This window comes from Phalangium opilio, unplaced genomic scaffold, assembly GCF_054372755.1.
Source record: "Phalangium opilio isolate 3A_F unplaced genomic scaffold, DU_Popi_V2 ptg000060l_1, whole genome shotgun sequence".
NCBI lineage: Eukaryota > Metazoa > Arthropoda > Arachnida > Opiliones > Phalangiidae > Phalangium > Phalangium opilio.
In genome coordinates this window covers 4,452,593-4,468,288 of record NW_028324177.1, presented here as the reverse complement: position 1 = coordinate 4,468,288, position 15,696 = coordinate 4,452,593, and the positions used below count along the sequence as shown (strand labels likewise).

General features: G+C 41.1%; 1 protein-coding gene across 1 annotated transcript; it reads left to right on the top strand.

Annotated features, from left to right (window-relative positions):
• The first annotated feature begins 6,798 nt into the window (after positions 1-6,798).
• Positions 6,799-10,769, top strand: LOC149666711 (uncharacterized). The gene is made up of 6 exons (XM_089841621.1): positions 6,799-6,820; positions 6,880-7,110; positions 7,183-7,586; positions 7,630-8,812; positions 8,867-9,000; positions 10,707-10,769. The coding sequence occupies exons 1-6, from the start codon at positions 6,799-6,801 to the stop codon at positions 10,767-10,769; spliced, it is 2,037 nt and encodes a 678-aa protein (XP_089697747.1).
• The last annotated feature ends 4,927 nt before the right edge of the window (positions 10,770-15,696 follow it).

The following is a 15,696-nucleotide window of genomic DNA, read 5'->3' as shown; positions in this document are numbered from 1 at the left end:
GATAGACTTTCCGAAATCATGACGTTTGGATCTCTTGAACCTTGCACAGATAGTGACGGTGGACAATTGGTTTTCTCAAATGATGGTTATCACTGTACTGGAAATGCAAGCGAATGGAGCAAATGTACAAATGTAATAAAACTACCAAGAAGAAAGCCTTTCCAGATTCCAGATCACCTAAAAGAGGAATATGCATTCTTAAACAGCTACGAATACATAGAGCAAGACCGTTACATTCCTACAAACGCACCTACTCCAAGTACACCAGAAAATTTGCCATCAACCTCGGGTGTCAAGAGAAAGCCACAACCATTGGACGATACTAAAATAGTGTTGATTGGTAATCTCCATAGTTCCAAAGATTCTCTAAAGAAAAGCATAGCGAGATTAGGAGGCAATGTTGTCTCTCAAATTGACAAAACTACAGCTTGCGTTATAAGTACCAAGGAAGATGTTGAGAAAAATATCAAGGAAATTCGTGAAGCTAAGGAACACGATGTTCACGTTGTATCTGAGGACTTTTTAAGTGCTGTGGAACATGGAGGTTTAGTTTCTACGATCCAACAATACCGCATAGCCAGTTGGGGTGGAAATCCTCAAGACAGAATTAATTCTTACGCTGCTGAAAAAAGACTCAAAAGTGCGGCTGTAGGAAATAGTGACTCAACATTCTCATCTGGAAAGAGCACGAAAGTTAAACTGACAGTGAAAGGCAGCGTAGCTGTTGACCCAGATTCAAATCTTGAAGCCAGCACACACGTGTTTCAAAACGAAGAAGGAGCTTTCAACGCTGTTCTCGGAAACGTCGTCGTTACTCAAGGATCTAATTCGTTTTACAAGCTTCAACTTCTAAAGTCAGACGAAGGAAAGGATTACTATGTGTTTCGGAGCTGGGGACGTGTTGGAACTACTATTGGTGATAACAAGACGGAACACTTTGTTACTAAGTATGAAGCTGTTGCCGAATTCAAAAGGCTTTTCGAAGAAAAAACAGGAACTCCGTGGGAGTTACGCCACACTGCCTCAAAGGTTCCTAATAAAATGTATCCACTTGACATTGACTATGGAACTTCAGAAAAACTGGTTGTAGGATCTGGATCTAAACTTCCCAACGCCATCCAAGAACTAATTCGCCTTATCTTTGACGTGGAGAAAATGAACAAGGCCGTGTGGGAGTTAGAAATTGATCTGAAGAAAATGCCACTAGGAAAACTTTCGAAGAACCAAATTGAAGAGGCGTATTCCGTTTTGACGGAACTCCTGGCTTTACTCGACGATGAACCCAACGAAAACAAGAAAGCCCAGCTAATAGCTTGCACCAATACATTCTTCACGCTAATACCTCATGATTTTGGAACCAAAAGGGTCCCTCTTTTGGATAATGTTGAGATAATAAAATCCAAGGTAGAAATGCCAAATTTCCTTCTTGAAGTGGAGATCGGTTACAAGTTAGTTGAAGAGGAAGGTGGAACGACCAAAGATCCAATAGATCAACATTATGAACAATTGAAAACTGAAATTGAAGTATTAGATAGAGATTCTGAAGAATTCGAGACATTATTAACATACGTAAACAACACGGGCGCTGATTTTCACAGTGATTTTGAACTTGAAGTCGATCAAATATTTAAAATTACTCGTCAGGGAGAACGCGAACGCTACCGAGAATTCCAAAAATTCCCTAATAGAAAGCTACTATGGCATGGTTCCAGAACCCCAAACTTAATGGGCATTTTGTCTCAAGGCCTTCGTATTGCTCCACCAGAAGCTCCTTCTAATGGTTACAACTTTGGAAAAGGAGTGTTCTTTGCAGATACGGTACTACACATAGCCTTTTAATAAAGAGTTAAATTATAGGTTGCTAACTTCAAATATTTGATTCTTTTAGGTCTCTGAAAGTGCCAAATACTGTCACGCCAGTCGAGAGAACAACACCGGGTTGTTGCTCCTCTGCGAAGTAGCTTTAGGAAATATGCTTGAGCTACCTCATGTATGGGTAGGAAATTTTTTGAAACTCGACCAATTTTTTCCCTCTAGTGATGGAAGCGACATGAAATCCTCAAATTTGTTCACTAGTGCCAGGATCTACTACCAATGCTTGAGCTCTTCACTTCCAGTCTCATCTTACTTCTGCTGCAACTAAGACCCGTACATAACGTTTTGGTTTTTAAATACATCATTAACCAGAAAAGTAAACCAAATAGTCAAGCTGTGCTAACTTATTCAAACCTCTTTCTATGATTTAGAGATGGATCGAGGTCTACCGTGGCGTACCGAATATGCCAAAAGTGGCTGGTCATCATGCAAAAGCTGTAAAAGGCGCATAGATAAGGATGAGCTAAGAATGGCGGCAATTATTCAGGCGTCAAGTTTTGATAGAAAGGTAAAATATCAAAATTGAGCATCTGATGACGCGAGTAACATTAATTTCTTATTGTGGAAACAAGATTCCAAAGTGGTACCATTTTCGGTGCTTTTTCTCAAAAGTTTAAAGTGTCAACTGAGGCTGACATCTCACACTTTGAGGATTTACGTTGGAGAGATCAAGAGAAAATAAGGAGTGAAATTCCGAGTGGGTCTCAAGCAGCACCTGCTGCTTCAAGCAATACCCCATCTAAAGGAACGAAGTAGGGCTGTGCGAATAGTGGTTTTTCAAACCGAATCGAATACGAATCGAATAGTAAATCTCCTATTCGAAATCCGAATCGAGTACTCGTTCAAACGAATATTACTCGTTTATCAAAAATGCTGGTTCGAGTACTCGTTTTTTTTCAATTAATCGGTTTTACCTGACGAATATTCGTTTCAAAGCGATTAATCGTTTTCTAAATACACCTAGCAGTACTAGTTTTTTAAAAGAATACTCGAAAATATGAATACTCGGTTTTATCAGACGGATGTTCTTTTCAAAACAATTAATCGTTTCCTAAATACACGCAAAAATATTGTAGTTCCACATAGAATGGAACTTTTCCTTAGACTGAGTAATTGGTGAGAGAAAAACAAAACATCGCGAATTGCGCATTGGCAATGAAATTCCATAAACGAAACAGCTTCATATATGTCATGTGACCACAGTCCCTCCCATTTCCAATCGAATACTCGTTTTCTATTCGAATTTAGCCCCTTGGAAGCGATTATTCGGTTAAGGGAACTGTATTCGTATGTAAATCGGTTATTCGAATTTCTTTTAGAATAATCGTTTCTTAATTCGAATACTCGTTTTTCTCCAAATGGCAAATTCGATTCGTCGAATCGAATAATCGATTCGAATTAAACGAATACTATTCGAAAATTCGAGTATTCGCACAGCCCTAGAACGAAGAGAAAAAGCTCCTCCATTGAAATTCAAGACTTCTCAACTGAATATGCCAAAAGTAATCGGTCATCTTGTAAAGGTTGTGGAGAAACAATCGTAAAAGATCAAGCTCGCATTTCAAAACTTGACAGACAGAGTGCAAAGCTAGACGATTTGGTCCACTACCAGCGTGGTATCACGTTGATTGGTTGGTACAAGCGAGAGAAACTCTGAAGTTTTTTAAAGATGGATCTAAAATACGAGGATTTAAGACACTCTGCGTTGAAGATCAAAAGGCCATCAAAGAAAAGATAAAGAAAATTGAAGTGACTCCACCAAATAAGATAAAGAAAGAGGAATTACTTGATCGGGGCGAGAAAAAAATTCTTGAGGAACAGTCTCAGTTAATTTATGAACATCGTGACGAGCTTGAAAAAAATATTAAAAAAAAGAAATGGTGGAACTATTAAAATATAACGACCAAAAAATTCCTTCAGGAAACAGCGAAATTCTAGATAGACTTTCCGAAATCATGACGTTTGGATCTCTTGAACCTTGCACAGATAGTGACGGTGGACAATTGGTTTTCTCAAATGATGGTTATCACTGTACTGGAAATGCAAGCGAATGGAGCAAATGTACAAATGTAATAAAACTACCAAGAAGAAAGCCTTTCCAGATTCCAGATCACCTAAAAGAGGAATATGCATTCTTAAACAGCTACGAATACATAGAGCAAGACCGTTACATTCCTACAAACGCACCTACTCCAAGTACACCAGAAAATTTGCCATCAACCTCGGGTGTCAAGAGAAAGCCACAGCCATTGGACGATACTAAAATAGTGTTGATTGGTAATCTCCATAGTTCCAAAGATTCTCTAAAGAAAAGCATAGCGAGATTAGGAGGCAATGTTGTCTCTCAAATTGACAAAACTACAGCTTGCGTTATAAGTACCAAGGAAGATGTTGAGAAAAATATCAAGGAAATTCGTGAAGCTAAGGAACACGATGTTCACGTTGTATCTGAGGACTTTTTAAGTGCTGTGGAATATGGAGGTTTAGTTTCTACGATCCAACAATACCGCATAGCCAGTTGGGGTGGAAATCCTCAAGACAGAATTAATTCTTACGCTGCTGAAAAAAGACTCAAAAGTGCGGCTGTAGGAAATAGTGACTCAACATTCTCATCTGGAAAGAGCACGAAAGTTAAACTGACAGTGAAAGGCAGCGTAGCTGTTGACCCAGATTCAAATCTTGAAGCCAGCACACACGTGTTTCAAAACGAAGAAGGAGCTTTCAACGCTGTTCTCGGAAACGTCGTCGTTACTCAAGGATCTAATTCGTTTTACAAGCTTCAACTTCTAAAGTCAGACGAAGGAAAGGATTACTATGTGTTTCGGAGCTGGGGACGTGTTGGAACTACTATTGGTGATAACAAGACGGAACACTTTGTTACTAAGTATGAAGCTGTTGCCGAATTCAAAAGGCTTTTCGAAGAAAAAACAGGAACTCCGTGGGAGTTACGCCACACTGCCTCAAAGGTTCCTAATAAAATGTATCCACTTGACATTGACTATGGAACTTCAGAAAAACTGGTTGTAGGATCTGGATCTAAACTTCCCAACGCCATCCAAGAACTAATTCGCCTTATCTTTGACGTGGAGAAAATGAACAAGGCCGTGTGGGAGTTAGAAATTGATCTGAAGAAAATGCCACTAGGAAAACTATCGAAGAACCAAATTGAAGAGGCGTATTCCGTTTTGACGGAACTCCTGGCTTTACTCGACGATGAACCCAACGAAAACAAGAAAGCCCAGCTAATAGCTTGCACCAATACATTCTTCACGCTAATACCTCATGATTTTGGAACCAAAAGGGTCCCTCTTTTGGATAATGTTGAGATAATAAAATCCAAGGTAGAAATGCCAAATTTCCTTCTTGAAGTGGAGATCGGTTACAAGTTAGTTGAAGAGGAAGGTGGAACGACCAAAGATCCAATAGATCAACATTATGAACAATTGAAAACTGAAATTGAAGTATTAGATAGAGATTCTGAAGAATTCGAGACATTATTAACATACGTAAACAACACGGGCGCTGATTTTCACAGTGATTGTGAACTTGAAGTCGATCAAATATTTAAAATTACTCGTCAGGGAGAACGCGAACGCTACCGAGAATTCCAAAAATTCCCTAATAGAAAGCTACTATGGCATGGTTCCAGAACCCCAAACTTAATGGGCATTTTGTCTCAAGGCCTTCGTATTGCTCCACCAGAAGCTCCTTCTAATGGTTACAACTTTGGAAAAGGAGTGTACTTTGCAGATACGGTACTACACATAGCCTTTTATTAAACTCTGTACCTCCGGTATCGTCTGCTACGGTATGCCTGCTTCTTCAGACTCTTGTTGTGTTTGCGATAATCGGTTTTATGGAAAACAAAAGTGTCATTTTTGCACTGGACTATGCAAGCGCCGTGTACATAAAGATTGTACCCCTAATTCATACTTTACCTGTACGGAATGCAAAGCCGCTACTCGCAAATCTAGAAGTCCGGCTCGGCGACATAGTAATAGCGCCATACCCCGCGATAAAGAGTTCAATGGGGCCATACCTGCGCCTAAACCACCTGCTAAGCTGGCTGAGGGCGATAAGGGTCTCATCTTAGAGGTGGTGCACGAAGCATTCGTCCATCTACTTAGCGTTGATAGCCTCACTAGGGAATCTGATTCGATACTGGACAAAATGATGAATAAATTGGATAGCAACGACACCATCCTACTTAAGATGCAAGCTACGTTATCAGAGTTCCAAGAACGTCTGGCTTCATTAGAAAATGAGAACGCTGGCCTTCGTCGAGAACTTGCCAGTCGCCAAATACCATTTCAAGCCCCGCTTGGGTCACGGGCTTCTAGGGACGAAGCTCAATCTTTTCCACCATTGGCTAACCGTCCTGGCGCTCTCAACCCATCTGCCTTGCCCTGGCCACAGGGTTCCATTCCTTCATTCTCTGGAGCATTACCCAAGGCTTTGCAAACAAAAACTGACATCAACTCCACTCGTCATGTTCCTGCATCTAAGCCTGTGGTCTCGGGTGTGTCTTTGACAAGCCGGATCAAGGCTGCACCACGTCGAGTGAAGGCGGTCAAGAAAGCACTCTTTGCCACTGGGTTGGATGTTGGGATCACGTCGAAAGAACTGCAAGATTTTTTGAGGGCTGATTCAGGTGTGCAGTCGGTGCAGTGCATAAGACTGCGTACTAAAAATCCGAATGCCCGTCATTCGTCATTCTACTTGACGTGTGATGATGAGTCTGACATACCAAAAATGAGGGATCCCAATATTTGGCCTGCGAACAGCTTTCTAACAGATTTCCATGGGGTACCGAGAGACGAGCACAAACATGTCTCGGAACTGCATGGTGAAATCTCAGACGCGGGTTCCCCTGCGGATTCTTCAAATGTCCAAGAATGGAAGAACTGACTATAGCTTATCAGAATGTGCGCGGTCTACGAACCAAGTCTAGTACCTTTTTAACTAACCTAATCGTTAATGATTTTGATATTGTTTGTTTAACAGAGACGTGGCTTAACCACTCTCATTTTAATTCGGATTATTTTCCAAATTCCTATACTATTTTTCGGGCGGATCGATCAGATCCGGATTCTGTCAATGTTAGGGGCGGGGGATCCCTCATTGCTATCAAGAAGTCCCTTGTTTTTCACCGTCGAAGTGACCTGGAAGGTGCCGAAGGGGGTGTGTTTGTCGAGTTTAAACTAAAAAATAATCTTCCGCTTCTTCTTGGCACTGGTTACTTTCGCCCCTCAGATGACGACGCTCAGTATCGGAAATTTAAGAATGTTTTGGTATCCTCGTTGGTAGATTATGACGGTGAAATTCTGATTCTGGGTGATTTTAATCTCCCCGGTATCAACTGGACTCTGGGTAGCAGTGTGGGATGCACTCACCAAACTAGAACTAAGGCTGCTCATGTTCTCGATGTTTGTTATGAATTTAATTTAAACCAAATTAACCCAGCTCCCACTTATGGTAATCTTCTGGACCTTTGTCTTACTAATGTACACGGCATTGATACTGTACCTCTCCTTGATCCATTTGTGGACATTGACAACTACCATCCGCCTTTCTATTTGCTTTGTCCATTTGACATTTGTAGGGTCTCCCCTAATTTACAACCAGTATATCAATTTAAAAAAGGTAACTATCACTTGCTATACTCAATTTTACGCGATTCAGATTGGTCGGTGGTTTTGGATTCGCAGGATGTTAATTTTTGTGTCCAGACATTAACGGAATATATAACGTCAGCTATGGATAGTTCGATCCCTAACAAGATTCCGCGTAATAATCGGGGCTTCCCCTTTTGGTATTCTTTGGACCTCCAAAAAAGCTATCAAGCGCAAAAAATATTATTTTAATAAGAAAAAGAGGTCGGGGTTAGCCTCCGACATAGCTAATTTTAGGCTGTCCCGTTCGTTGGTGAGAAGGCTTACAGTAAGGGACAAAGCTGCTATGGCAGTAAAATCTTGTCGAGACGCCTTGTCCCAACCCAAAAAATTTTGGAGTTTTATCAATGGTAATCTAAAAGACAGACACTCTGATATATTATTGAAAATTGGTAAGACAATCATTACTGATCCGGAGCAATTGGGGGAAACATTCATGGCGCATTTCTCAACAATTTCGACTGACAATACTGAAACTAGTTCAAAATACACTTTTGATACTTCTACCTTAGTTACAACGCCTCATAACTGTTTAAAACTAACTCAAGCGGACATATATGCTGCTATTAATCGTCTACCCAACAAACTCTCTACTGGTTTCGACAAAATTCCGTCGTTTGTTATCAAGGGCTGTGGGAATATATTGTTACCTATATTGGAGCATATATTTAATTTATCCTTCCGTACTCACTCATTCCCAACGCTTTGGAAAAAAGCTGTCATTGTCCCGGTTTACAAGTCTGGAAAATCCAGCGATGTCCGAAACTACCGTCCGATTTCCCTTCTTTGCGTTCTCGCTAAGGTATTTGATAGAGTAGTACACGTACATTTACAGCGTTGGTTTAGCTTGCTACCCAACGACTGTCAACATGGCTTTGTTCCGGGTAGGAGTGTGGAAACGAACCACGTTTCCTTTATGGATTACGTGGCTCCTGAGGTCGAGTGCCGGGGCCAGGTCGATGTTGTATACCTTGACCTGGCCAAGGCCTTCGACCGCGTCTCCCACTCTTACCTTCATGACAAGTTAGAGGCCCTTGGATTGGGGGGTGATATCTTGGAATGGATTGCTAGCTATCTGGCGAATCGAGTCAATGTCTTGAAATGCAATGGCATAATCACATCGAAAACATACGAAGTTAATTGTGGGGTTCCACAGGGATCATCTCTTGGACCCTTACTCTTTAATATGTATCTTTTCGATTTACAATTTTCGGTTTTACATTCCCGTATTCTTCAATTTGCTGATGACAATAAAGTTTTCAAAAGTATTAATTCTAAGTTAGACGGTAAATTACTTCAACTTTACCTTGACTCTATAGGAAGATGGTGCTCTCTTAACAAAATACCAGTAAATCCAACCAAATCCGTGCATGTCACATTTACAAGGCGAATTGCTAGAGAAATTTCCAACGACTATACCATTGAGGGCGCTCACATACCCCTTAAGTCCACTGTGAGAGATCTTGGCGTGATCTTTGACAGAGGACTTTATTTTACCGAGCAAGTACATAAATGCGTTGCTTTAAGTCGCCGTACTCTGGCTGTTTGCTTGAAGATGTGTAGGAAATTGCATTCCCTAGACCATTTCCGTCTTCTTTATCAAGCCCTAGTGAGATCACGGGTCCTGTATGGTGGCTTGGCCTGGGGTGGTTGTAGTATTATTATTATTGTTGATGAGGTGGGGCTCACGCCCTAGCACCGATGCCAAAGGCATATTGTGCAACCTCAAAATCAGGCCTTGAATAGGCCCGTAGCCGCAGCGTAGCGAAGAATTCGCTCCACCGTAAAAGAGGAGACCCGCGAGGGCTCCACAGTGTGCGAATCAAAATGTTCTAGTCTAAGCGAGGCGAAGAAGTCGCACTCGCAAAGTACGTGAGCGGATGTTTCTTCCTTCTCCTGGCACGACCTGCAGAGGGGGTCGTCAGCAAGACCCATCAGATGGAGGTGCCTATTTAGCCGACAGTGTCCGGTCAGAAGACCGGTGGCCAGCCTAATATCCCATCTGCTGAGCGAAATTAGGTCTCTAGCACGAGACCTGCAGGGACCATTGACTAACTGTTTTGTCTGTCTCTGGCCATCCATGTCATGCCAGAGCTGGTTTTGTATGACAGTCATCCTGTCATGCAGGCTCCGTTTGACATGCCCGTAGGGGATGGGGACGGCCGGCTCCGGCCCCAAGAGCTTGGCCTCCGCGCCCCTTTTCGCAAATCTATCGGCTTGCTCATTGCCATAATAACCGCTATGCCCTGGCACCCAGTACAACAGAACCCTGTTGCAGGACGCCAGTTGCGCTAGCAGATCAAGGCAGCTACGCACCAGTTGAGAGGTAATCTGACACTGGTCCAGCGCATTCAGGGCGGCCTGACTGTCAGAATAAATCCTCACAGTCCGTCCGTTATACCCTTTGTTAATGCAGTAGTCTGCGCAATAACAGATCGCGGCAATTTCCGCTTGGAACACACTAGCAAAGGTGCCCAGGCAAGCAGAAAAACCGACCCTTGTAGTTTGGCAGTAATAGCCGGCGCCAGCGCCGGAATCAGTCTTGGAACCATCGGTGAACCAAATAGTTTCACCCCCAGTGCCAAGAGGCAGCAGGTTAGTCCACTCGGCCCGACTGGGAAAGTGGATGCTGAATGGCTTAGTGAAATCAAAGCTGGTAACGGTTTTGTCAGAGCACATCGTTAACGACGGCTCAAGTGCAGCGTACTCCCGAAAGAGCTTCGTATGGCTGTAATCCCAAAGTCTTGGAACCCAACAGCCATTAATGTGGAGCCTGTAGGCCCCCATGACAGCCTCCTCCTCAATGAAAAGATGAAGAGGTAGCATGTCAAGAAGCACCTCCAGGGAAGCAGTTGGGGTCGATCTCATGGCCCCTGTAACACCAATGCAGGCAAGCCTTTGAAGCTTGCGCAGGGCAGCCTGCACCGTCTTCAGCCGGACCCTTGTCCACCAGACAAGTGCCCCGTGTGGTTGTAGTAGATATCTAAAGGTACTTCTTGAGAATGTGCAACGGAAGTTTATTGAATATTGCCATACTTATTTCATGAAAAAGGCTCCATATGATTACCATATTTTACTAGGGTATTTGGACATTCCTACTATAGCTCACATTCTCCTTATTAACGACGTTAAATTTCTACATAAATTAATTAATAATAGGATAACTCTTCCAGATTTGCTAGGACGGTTGGACTTTCTAGTCCCCAAGTCTGGAAGGTTTAGAAAAACATTTAGAGAATCTCTTAACCACTTAAATCCAATTAAAAGAATGCAAATTACAGTTAACAGTTTTGGCGAAAATTTTGATATATTTAATGTTAAATACAAGGAGCTGGATTAATAAGGTTTCACTTGGTTTGTTTTTAATTTGTCTTCCATTTGATATTCTTAACAGTTAGGAAATGCAAATATGATATCATTACAACTGTGTATATTCTCGTGAACCTTCGTGGTTTTTTATATGCACAATAAATATTCATTCATTCATTCATTAATAAAGAGTTAAATTATAGGTTGCTAACTTCAAATATTTGATTCTTTTAGGTCTCTGAAAGTGCCAAATACTGTCACGCCAGTCGAGAGAACTACACCGGGTTGTTGCTCCTCTGCGAAGTAGCTTTAGGAAATATGCTTGAGCTACCTCATGTATGGGTAGGAAATTTTTTGAAACTCGACCAATTTTTTCCCTCTAGTGATGGAAGCGACATGAAATCCTCAAATTTGTTCACTAGTGCCAGGATCTACTACCAATGCTTGAGCTCTTCACTTCCAGTCTCATCTTACTTCTGCTGCAACTAAGACCCGTACATAACGTTTTGGTTTTTAAATACATCATTAACCAGAAAAGTAAACCAAATAGTCAAGCTGTGCTAACTTATTCAAACCTCTTTGTATGATTTAGAGATGGATCGAGGTCTACCTTGGCGTACCGAATATGCCAAAAGTGGCTGGTCATCATGCAAAAGCTGTAAAAGGCGCATAGATAAGGATGAGCTAAGAATGGCGGCAATTATTCAGGCGTCAAGTTTTGATAGAAAGGTGAAATATCAAAATTGAGCATCTGATGACGCGAGTAACATTAATTTCTTATTGTGGAAACAAGATTCCAAAGTGGTACCATTTTCGGTGCTTTTTCTCAAAAGTTTAAAGTGTCAACTGAGGCTGACATCTCACACTTTGAGGATTTACGTTGGAGAGATCAAGAGAAAATAAGGAGTGAAATTCCGAGTGGGTCTCAAGCAGCACCTGCTGCTTCAAGCAATACCCCATCTAAAGGAACGAAGAGAAAAAGCTCCTCCATTGAAATTCAAGACTTCTCAACTGAATATGCCAAAAGTAATCGGTCATCTTGTAAAGGTTGTGGAGAAACAATCGTAAAAGATCAAGCTCGCATTTCAAAACTTGACAGACAGAGTGCAAAAGCTAGACGATTTGGTCCACTACCAGCGTGGTATCACGTTGATTGGTTTGTACAAGCGAGAGAAACTCTGAAGTTTTTTGAAGATGGATCTAAAATACGAGGATTTAAAACACTCTGTGTTGAAGATCAAAAGGCCATCAAAGAAAAGATAAAGAAAATTGAAGTGACTCCACCAAATAAGATAAAGAAAGAGGAATTACTTGATCGGGGCGAGAAGAAAATTCTTGAGGAACAGTCTCAGTTAATTTATGAACATCGTGACGAGCTTGAAAAAAATATTAAAAAAAAGAAATGGTGGAACTATTAAAATATAACGACCAAAAAATTCCTTCAGGAAACAGCGAAATTCTAGATAGACTTTCCGATATCATGACGTTTGGATCTCTTGAACCTTGCACAGATAGTGACGGTGGACAATTGGTTTTCTCAAATGATGGTTATCACTGTACTGGAAATGCAAGCGAATGGAGCAAATGTACAAATGTAATAAAACTACCAAGAAGAAAGCCTTTCCAGATTCCAGATCACCTAAAAGAGGAATATGCATTCTTAAACAGCTACGAATACATAGAGCAAGACCGTTACATTCCTACAAACGCACCTACTCCAAGTACACCAGAAAATTTGCCATCAACCTCGGGTGTCAAGAGAAAGCCACAACCATTGGACGATACTAAAATAGTGTTGATTGGTAATCTCCATAGTTCCAAAGATTCTCTAAAGAAAAGCATAGCGAGATTAGGAGGCAATGTTGTCTCTCAAATTGACAAAACTACAGCTTGCGTTATAAGTACCAAGGAAGATGTTGAGAAAAATATCAAGGAAATTCGTGAAGCTAAGGAACACGATGTTCACGTTGTATCTGAGGACTTTTTAAGTGCTGTGGAATATGGAGGTTTAGTTTCTACGATCCAACAATACCGCATAGCCAGTTGGGGTGGAAATCCTCAAGACAGAATTAATTCTTACGCTGCTGAAAAAAGACTCAAAAGTGCGGCTGTAGGAAATAGTGACTCAACATTCTCATCTGGAAAGAGCACGAAAGTTAAACTGACAGTGAAAGGCAGCGTAGCTGTTGACCCAGATTCAAATCTTGAAGCCAGCACACACGTGTTTCAAAACGAAGAAGGAGCTTTCAACGCTGTTCTCGGAAACGTCGTCGTTACTCAAGGATCTAATTCGTTTTACAAGCTTCAACTTCTAAAGTCAGACGAAGGAAAGGATTACTATGTGTTTCGGAGCTGGGGACGTGTTGGAACTACTATTGGTGATAACAAGACGGAACACTTTGTTACTAAGTATGAAGCTGTTGCCGAATTCAAAAGGCTTTTCGAAGAAAAAACAGGAACTCCGTGGGAGTTACGCCACACTGCCTCAAAGGTTCCTAATAAAATGTATCCACTTGACATTGACTATGGAACTTCAGAAAAACTGGTTGTAGGATCTGGATCTAAACTTCCCAACGCCATCCAAGAACTAATTCGCCTTATCTTTGACGTGGAGAAAATGAACAAGGCCGTGTGGGAGTTAGAAATTGATCTGAAGAAAATGCCACTAGGAAAACTTTCGAAGAACCAAATTGAAGAGGCGTATTCCGTTTTGACGGAACTCCTGGCTTTACTCGACGATGAACCCAACGAAAACAAGAAAGCCCAGCTAATAGCTTGCACCAATACATTCTTCACGCTAATACCTCATGATTTTGGAACCAAAAGGGTCCCTCTTTTGGATAATGTTGAGATAATAAAATCCAAGGTAGAAATGCCAAATTTCCTTCTTGAAGTGGAGATCGGTTACAAGTTAGTTGAAGAGGAAGGTGGAACGACCAAAGATCCAATAGATCAACATTATGAACAATTGAAAACTGAAATTGAAGTATTAGATAGAGATTCTGAAGAATTCGAGACATTATTAACATACGTAAACAACACGGGCGCTGATTTTCACAGTGATTGTGAACTTGAAGTCGATCAAATATTTAAAATTACTCGTCAGGGAGAACGCGAACGCTACCGAGAATTCCAAAAATTCCCTAATAGAAAGCTACTATGGCATGGTTCCAGAACCCCAAACTTAATGGGCATTTTGTCTCAAGGCCTTCGTATTGCTCCACCAGAAGCTCCTTCTAATGGTTACAACTTTGGAAAAGGAGTGTTCTTTGCAGATACGGTACTACACATAGCCTTTTAATAAAGAGTTAAATTATAGGTTGCTAACTTCAAATATTTGATTCTTTTAGGTCTCTGAAAGTGCCAAATACTGTCACGCCAGTCGAGAGAACAACACCGGGTTGTTGCTCCTCTGCGAAGTAGCTTTAGGAAATATGCTTGAGCTACCTCATGTATGGGTAGGAAATTTTTTGAAACTCGACCAATTTTTTCCCTCTAGTGATGGAAGCGACATGAAATCCTCAAATTTGTTCACTAGTGCCAGGATCTACTACCAATGCTTGAGCTCTTCACTTCCAGTCTCATCTTACTTCTGCTGCAACTAAGACCCGTACATAACGTTTTGGTTTTTAAATACATCATTAACCAGAAAAGTAAACCAAATAGTCAAGCTGTGCTAACTTATTCAAACCTCTTTCTATGATTTAGAGATGGATCGAGGTCTACCGTGGCGTACCGAATATGCCAAAAGTGGCTGGTCATCATGCAAAAGCTGTAAAAGGCGCATAGATAAGGATGAGCTAAGAATGGCGGCAATTATTCAGGCGTCAAGTTTTGATAGAAAGGTAAAATATCAAAATTGAGCATCTGATGACGCGAGTAACATTAATTTCTTATTGTGGAAACAAGATTCCAAAGTGGTACCATTTTCGGTGCTTTTTCTCAAAAGTTTAAAGTGTCAACTGAGGCTGACATCTCACACTTTGAGGATTTACGTTGGAGAGATCAAGAGAAAATAAGGAGTGAAATTCCGAGTGGGTCTCAAGCAGCACCTGCTGCTTCAAGCAATACCCCATCTAAAGGAACGAAGAGAAAAAGCTCCTCCATTGAAATTCAAGACTTCTCAACTGAATATGCCAAAAGTAATCGGTCATCTTGTAAAGGTTGTGGAGAAACAATCGTAAAAGATCAAGCTCGCATTTCAAAACTTGACAGACAGAGTGCAAAAGCTAGACGATTTGGTCCACTACCAGCGTGGTATCACGTTGATTGGTTTGTACAAGCGAGAGAAACTCTGAAGTTTTTTGAAGATGGATCTAAAATACGAGGATTTAAGACACTCTGTGTTGAAGATCAAAAGGCCATCAAAGAAAAGATAAAGAAAATTGAAGTGACTCCACCAAATAAGATAAAGAAAGAGGAATTACTTGATCGGGGCGAGAAGAAAATTCTTGAGGAACAGTCTCAGTTAATTTATGAACATCGTGACGAGCTTGAAAAAAATATTAAAAAAAAGAAATGGTGGAACTATTAAAATATAACGACCAAAAAATTCCTTCAGGAAACAGCGAAATTCTAGATAGACTTTCCGATATCATGACGTTTGGATCTCTTGAACCTTGCACAGAAAGTGACGGTGGACAATTGGTTTTCTCAAATGATGGTTATCACTGTACTGGAAATGCAAGCGAATGGAGCAAATGTACAAATGTAATAAAACTACCAAGAAGAAAGCCTTTCCAGATTCCAGATCACCTAAAAGAGGAATATGCATTCTTAAACAGCTACGAATACATAGAGCAAGACCGTTACATTCCTACAAACGCACCTACTCCAAGTA

What these genes read in the sequence shown, in the direction of transcription:
- LOC149666711 (XM_089841621.1), top strand. Translation starts at nt 6,799, where the DNA reads ATGTGCGCGGTCTACGAACCAA. An exon ending in TGGTTTTGGATTCGCAGGAT is followed by an intron (nt 7,587 to 7,629) that starts GTTAATTTTTGT and finishes ATATAACGTCAG; the next exon opens with CTATGGATAGTTCGATCCCT. An exon ending in ACATACCCCTTAAGTCCACT is followed by an intron (nt 9,001 to 10,706) that starts GTGAGAGATCTT and finishes AATTAATAATAG; the next exon opens with GATAACTCTTCCAGATTTGC.